General features: G+C 37.1%; 1 protein-coding gene and 1 long non-coding RNA gene across 3 annotated transcripts in view; one reads left to right on the top strand and one right to left on the bottom strand.

The window, feature by feature from the left end:
• Positions 1-2,812: 2,812 nt before the first annotated feature.
• Positions 2,813-6,664, bottom strand: part of LOC119617110 — a 6,431-nt gene continuing 2,579 nt past the window's right edge. The window contains exons 2-3 of the long non-coding RNA XR_005233296.1: positions 5,101-5,763; positions 2,813-2,827 (exon numbers count right to left, since the gene is read on the bottom strand). This is a non-coding gene — a long non-coding RNA (uncharacterized LOC119617110). The remainder of the gene's footprint in view (positions 2,828-5,100; positions 5,764-6,664) is intronic.
• Positions 4,014-6,123, top strand: atp5mc3a (ATP synthase membrane subunit c locus 3a). Of its 2 annotated transcripts, none has more exons than XM_017422719.3 (5): positions 4,014-4,071; positions 4,270-4,366; positions 5,126-5,200; positions 5,546-5,736; positions 5,820-6,123. In XM_017422719.3, the coding sequence occupies exons 2-5, from the start codon at positions 4,328-4,330 to the stop codon at positions 5,932-5,934; spliced, it is 420 nt and encodes a 139-aa protein (XP_017278208.1). In that variant the 5' UTR covers positions 4,014-4,071; positions 4,270-4,327; the 3' UTR covers positions 5,935-6,123. The 2 variants fall into 2 exon arrangements, with proteins under 2 accessions (XP_017278208.1, XP_017278209.1); XM_017422720.3 differs by lacking the exon at positions 4,014-4,071 and adding an exon at positions 4,075-4,160.

Raw genomic sequence — 6,664 nt, 5'->3', positions numbered from 1 at the left:
CTGAAAAAGATATGTGCTGTCAGTCAAGCAAAGATGATACATTGATGTCTTCCAAATTACCACCTTAAATCAACAAGTGGTGAGACCTAATTGGTTTATCTTCATCTCCATGAACACACTTCAAAATGTTTATATTGTTATAGATGGTTACAAAATTAGACCAAAACTAGTCCAAAGTCCTACAGTCGTGAAAAAGAAGAAAACCTCTTCAGTTCTGTGCAGCATCCAGCAATGGAGATTAACACGGAGCCATCAGCAGAGTTGCAGTCCCTCCCTACTCCGCTTCTGCTGTCAGACCGCCTCCTCGCTGCTTGTCAGAAGCTCCAACGTGAAGCTGTAAAAACCTTTTCCCCTCTCCTTAACAACTGCAAAACAACACGCACACACCCTGGCTGAGGTGCCTGCTTTTCTGAGGCCTCTGACAGGACGTGCCGCAGGCACAAATTGTAATTCATAAAGGTTAAGGGGGTCAATGCCTTTTATTACCAGTCTGAGTGCATCCAGCTTGATGGGGCAGGCATGCAAATGGAATGTCTCACAGTGGTCTATGCAAGAACTCAAACAGCGAGTGCGTGCCTGTGAACAGGAGGAAGGAAAAGGCGAGGATAAGGGTGGTGGGGTGTGTGGGATAGGCTGCTCTCTGCACCTTCCACAGCCACACAGGACCACACAGACGCTGGCCAGTTAATTAGACAGTATGACATTGACCCCAGGTAGTTAACGGCCACTTTGATATGTGCTGTCTTGCAATTAATGTATTGTAGCTGTTCATGTTTTACCATTCGGTTAGCTCTGACCTATAAGATGTTGCATTACACTCTGGCCTACTGTTCATCCTTTGTTTTACATCATGCATTAGAAGAAATTCAGTGTTATCAGTGAAAACTTAAATATATTATGTTACCTTTGAAAATTATTTTGTACAGCACAGAAATAAGGGCATAAAGTAGATGGAATGACCAAACCAAGTACATACCACCATAAAAATGTTTATATATGACCAATATTTTTATAACAACAGAATAATATATTCTGCTTTGATCAGTTCACTTTAAATCTAAAGATTAAGAAAAGAGCTTACGTTTCTCATCTATTTTGTGCCGTTGCTTTGACCCAATGCAGTAACAAAGACTACGAACACGCCAGACACCATTGCACCCTCTGCTGGCCCATAACTAAATGACTTTCCTCTTGTTTTTAATAAAACAACCTAAACTGTTCTTTGTTCATTCAAAAATAATCATAAAAATGTGTGTGCTCTGAGTTTGTATAATATGAGGACTGTATCAAGAATTTATGAAAACTATAACAAGTTTTTGATTTGTTGGAATAATTTCCACTGTACAATTACAGGTAAATATAAAAAAATGCTATTTTTGAAGTTTTTGTTTACCCATGATGTTATAAAACAACATTTGAAAAGCCATCTGAAGTGGATTACCTGCAATTCATCAAATCAAGCTTAAATTGGGCATTTGAAGAAGTTTGGATTGACAAAAAGAATTTAAAACAACGCTTAATAGAAAACCAGGAGGACACACTGTTCAATCACATTGATTAGAAGGAAATAGGTAAGAATAAAGAGTAAACCTAAAATTCTTCAAGGCTTCTGAAGTCAGAATCTAAGATTTTATACTAAAAATGCCAGGTGTAATATAGCACCATGCAAAAAATCTCTCGAAGCAATGACAGGTTGATCAGCAGTAATAATAAAAATAATAATTTAAACTTATAGTATAGGTGCAAGTATAATGTTTAATGCTGTTGTGATATCAGTTTATGAGGACTTGTTGTTGATGGGTTACCATGGTAACATAGCTAAAGTTGTAAACCAGGCTCTTGGGGAAATTAGTGGCAACTTTACAAGTGCAACTTTAAAATGGAAAACTGAAGTGAAATTAAAGGCCCAGCAATAAGTGAAGGAATGCATATCACCTGCTGCCTTTCATGCCGGGGTTTTAAATTGAAATCAAAAGAAGGTCATTATGGGAAAACCTTGTAAATGATGTCATGTACTGTCTCATGTCAGATCTTGTAAGATGTGTTGTCTCTCAGAGTATACGTTGAGGATGAATCTAAGCTACTACCACACCAAGTTTCAGCCCAGTGTCTGAAAAACCATCTGAGTTGCAGCCATTTATGTATTTGATAAAGTTGAATAGCTGTGGCAGCCATCTTGAATTGGGATGACTCCAAAAGTTAATCACTTGAAGATCTTCATCCAGTGGTTACTTACTGAAAGTTTCATTTAATCCATCCAATGGTTCATTAGATATTTTTTTAACTGAACAGACAAACAAACACACAAGGACATGAGCAAAAACTTTTTTATTCAGTCAGAAGTGTGTAAACTCTATATGTTGTGTGTCAAATGAAATACAGGACACAGTGAATGTCTCTGATGGATCAAACCTGAACTAAATGGTAAAGAATTGAGAATTAAATAAAAGAAAGTAAATGTAACAAAAATGTAGTCAGCCAAAATAAAGCACAGTGAAATAAAGTAGAATAGTGTGCTTTCCTAATGCATAAGATTTGTCACTGTCTTCCTTCAGGTTTTCTATATGTACTGGCTGATTTTGTTCACTCCTCATGAGGTGAGGAATCTGTGACTTCGTGTTCATTGTGAAACTGAAAAGATCATACCTGAGGAGCCGCTGGGACCCTCTTCCCTTTAAGCCAGCGTGCAGCAAAGGCAGGCTCCCTTTGCTCATTACTTTTCCATCACAGAGCAGCTGCTGTGGAGTCATTCATCACGATTACAAACCTGCCCGGTGTTGGTAGCCTACAGCTCCACCATCATCCTCCAAGTCGCAAAGATAGCGTCCTGGACATGGTGTTAAATTAAACAGGTGATAAGTGTGGACAGTGTTTGTTACAAGAGGAAAAATTCAAACTGAGATACAGGTTGAATTCTGAATGAAATGCAATCAGTTTGCTGACATTGTTTGTTATAGAAACTTTGTTCCATTTCTGTACATTTCAGATTTTTTTATGCCTTGTAGTAAAGTCTTTCTTCTACAGTTTTAACCACTTTTTAAAATACTACAAATAATCAAATGATTAAACACTTAATGCACTGTCTTAGTTTTTCATTGATAAATGCAGCTTTAATTTTTTTTTTCCATTTATATTTTTGCTCTAGTTTTGCTTTAAATGCTGGATGACACGTTTGGTATCTCTAGACACTATCTCCAGTTCTCCATTCCTCCTTCTTTTTAAGGGTAACATGCAAATTAGGATTCAAACCAGGAATGTTCTTCAATTTAAAATAACCCAGAAGCAAACATTTGGGACTCCATGTGAATCTGCAAGGATCTAATCTAATTTTAGTTGACTTTGTGTAAAGGCTACCAAGGTGACCAAGTTAAAAATATATATATATACTTTTGTCAGTCTGTTTGTTCATTGCTCTCTGTGTTTTTGAAAGTTTTCTTTAAAACTAGTTGCTTTTTTCTCAGCTGAAAATGTGACATTAAAAATGAGGGAAACCTGAAGGCAATGGAGGAGAATATTAAGTGATAAAGGAGTGGTGGTTATAAAAAAAATCTACAATTATGTGAAAGTCATGTATGAACAAAACCTGTGATTCTGACAAGTTGATCTGAAATATCTAAAGATGTTGTTTAGAATGGCTGCTTTGCAAAGTTTCCTTTTTGTGTAGAAACACTTATCTATTAATTACATTTGATTCTGAAACATTTGGATTTTAAAAGATTTGGTGGAATAATTTCCCCATGAGCTTACTTATCCATAACTCCTTCATAATCTGACTTTCAGTTTGACATAGTCGATTTGACGTAATATGAATGGCCAGAATGGTCTAAATAAGTAGCTTCAAGAATTTGAGTTTTTAAAGTTTCAAACATTGACATTTTGTTAAAAGCAAATCGTTAAATGTAGATCAATTAATAAACAAATACATTACTGTTCTGTCAATGAACGGTTGACTTTGTTCCTGTGTGCATTCAAATAAAGTTTTTTTGAAATGACCCTTCACAGTCATCCGGGCCTCAAAAACGTCATACCGCGCATGCGCTCTCTTCCACTGTGGTTCGACCTCTGCAGTCGGTAAGTCTGTAATGGCAGTTTGAATGAGAAGCGTATCTTAATAAATCCTTATTCATCCTTGTCTTATAGCTTCACCTTGCACTGCACAAGTGAGGATAGCGTGCAGAATAGATTTAGATGTACATTCGAACGCCTTTATTTTCTCTGTGGGGCATTTTTACACCTGTTTGACCTTAATTGTCTTTCTTCCTTCTTCAGAGAGACCCGGGCTTCAGCCAGATTTGATCAAACCGGTTAAAACTACCTAAAATACAAGATGTACGCCTGTGCAAAGTTTGTTTCCACGCCGGCTGTGGTAAGTTCGTTCTTCTCCGTGTGTTTCCGAGTATGTAAATATTAGTTAAAATTACCAATGTATCCGGTGGGCCTCCGGTCGAACTTGACTGTAGCTTGTTTGCAAGGGTATCGGCAGACTAGGCCAGCAGGTTAGCCTGCAGCTAATGCTAAAATGTTAATGAAACCAATCCTTACACAATGAAAACACAGCTTTATTGTTTGTGGAACAGATGCATGCCGAATATGAAGAGAAATGCTGCTTTGCATTTGCTTCAAAATGTCGCTTACATGTTTAGTGAATACTATTAGTTAAGGTCATTGTACACCTCGTTAGCCGAAAGTAGCTTACCGTCCTGATAATTCATTCATCACAGGGCAGGGTTTAAATAATTGTGCATGACTGTTCATTTAGTCTAAGTGGACATTTCTTAATGTATGTAGCCCAGAGTGTTGACTCTGTCCAAGGTCATGTTACCAGCTGCAGACCATCAAACTGCATACTACTATAGTAAATAGGCAGTGTACTATAAATGTCTTTGTAATGATTATAATATAGGCTAAACAAAACTTATCACAAGCCTTTTTAACATAAACATTACTGACATCACTAAATGTTACAGGTGTCTGCTTGAATGAATTGTACTGTGATTGACAGTGACATTCAAGGTGCCTTTCACAGATTTGTGTTCGAGATCTGACATCGGATTCAAGCAATTTAAAATGTTTGTTTCATTTTATAATTCAACTATTTACCTTTTTATTGTTGTTGTTGTTGCAGGTCCGTGCTGGTTCCCGGGCTCTTTACAGACCCCTGTCTGCCTCCGTGCTGTCCAGGCCTGAAGCCAAAACAGAGGTGAGAATTGCACTCCCTGCACAGAAAAACAAACTAACTCGCATTAAGAAGTTTTGTTTGTTTTTTTCTGCACAATTTTGAAAAAGGCTGAAGTTCGCTAATATTTAATAAAATAGACATTCTTTAAAAGACAAAAAAAAAAGATTGTTTTTCTTTAATTCTGAAGTTTTTAATGTTGCGTTTAAAAGCTGGAATACGTTCTGGCCTGGTAATAAAAAATGTTAGGTTTTTTTTTTGCCATTTATTCTGATATTTTTCTGCACGTAAGCTCATGGTCTTAATTGTGTTTCAGAACTTTAAACAAAAATAAATGTTGATGGTATTTTTCTTCGTTTTTTGATGCAGAGCACTGTTGCTGTGATGCCACAGAATCCCCTCACTCAGGTCACACTGAGAGGCTTCCAGACCAGCGCCATCAGCAGGGACATCGACACTGCCGCCAAGTTTATTGGTGCCGGAGCCGCCACTGTTGGAGTCGCCGGATCTGGTGCTGGAATTGGGACGGTGTTCGGTAGTCTCATCATTGGCTATGCCAGGTTTGTTTTAATCTTGTCACAGTACACCTATAAAACAATTTACATATTTTGAGTGTGATTGATTTGCAACTTGTTATCCTCAGGAACCCATCTCTGAAGCAGCAGCTGTTCTCATATGCCATCCTGGGATTTGCCCTGTCTGAAGCTATGGGACTCTTCTGTTTGATGGTTGCTTTCCTTATCCTGTTTGCTATGTGAAACTGCCCCAACAACACTTTAATTGCAGATGTGACTAAATATTTTCTTGTGGCTACCAAAATTGTTCCGTGTTGGTGTCATGGAAATGTACATTTTTCAAGTCTTTCAGACGCTGTCGAAAAAAGCAAAACATGTATTGTACAAACGAAAGATCTTACACAATTAAAATACATGTATTTGACTATTTAATGCTGGTAGTAACTTTTATGTCTGGAACATCCCTACAGAAATTGATTGGCTTTCATGAATGTCATCTTCCAAAGAAACGGCTGCTTAGAGTTGACACGAATAAGCATTTGTTTTGGGGGGTTTTTTCTGATCTTTTTGAGTCCACCTTTAAACTTATTTAGCTTCAATTAAAGCAGTGTTATTGGACAGCAAGAGAGTGGCTTTTGTAAATGGCACTGAATAAATTCTAGTGACTTGAGTTAAATGTTTTTCTTTTCAACCATCAAGCTGCTCTTGTCATGCTGTTCCCAAAAGTTGGGAAGTGGACCTTACTCTGGTTGTGAAACACCAAGTGGGCGGTCTTGAGAAGCTCTCCAAAAATCTAATTACTTTAAAATGATTACCAGTAGTATACAGGTGCTGGTCATAAAATTAGAATATCATGAAAAAGTAGATTGATTTCAGTAATTCCATTTAAAAAGTGAAACTTGTATATTATATTCATACATTACATACAAACTCATATATTTCAAATGTTTATTTCGTTTAATTTTGATGATTA

The sequence above is a fragment of the Kryptolebias marmoratus genome, linkage group LG6 (genome assembly GCF_001649575.2).
Source record: "Kryptolebias marmoratus isolate JLee-2015 linkage group LG6, ASM164957v2, whole genome shotgun sequence".
In the NCBI taxonomy this organism is placed as follows: domain Eukaryota; kingdom Metazoa; phylum Chordata; class Actinopteri; order Cyprinodontiformes; family Rivulidae; genus Kryptolebias; species Kryptolebias marmoratus.
The sequence above is the reverse complement of the archived record's forward strand: the minus strand, read 5'-3'. Positions and strand labels throughout refer to the sequence as shown.

What these genes read in the sequence shown, in the direction of transcription:
- atp5mc3a (XM_017422719.3), top strand. Translation starts at nt 4,328, where the DNA reads ATGTACGCCTGTGCAAAGTTTGTTTCCACGCCGGCTGTG. An exon ending in GGCCTGAAGCCAAAACAGAG is followed by an intron (nt 5,201 to 5,545) that starts GTGAGAATTGCA and finishes TTTTTGATGCAG; the next exon opens with AGCACTGTTGCTGTGATGCC. An exon ending in CTCATCATTGGCTATGCCAG is followed by an intron (nt 5,737 to 5,819) that starts GTTTGTTTTAAT and finishes TGTTATCCTCAG; the next exon opens with GAACCCATCTCTGAAGCAGC.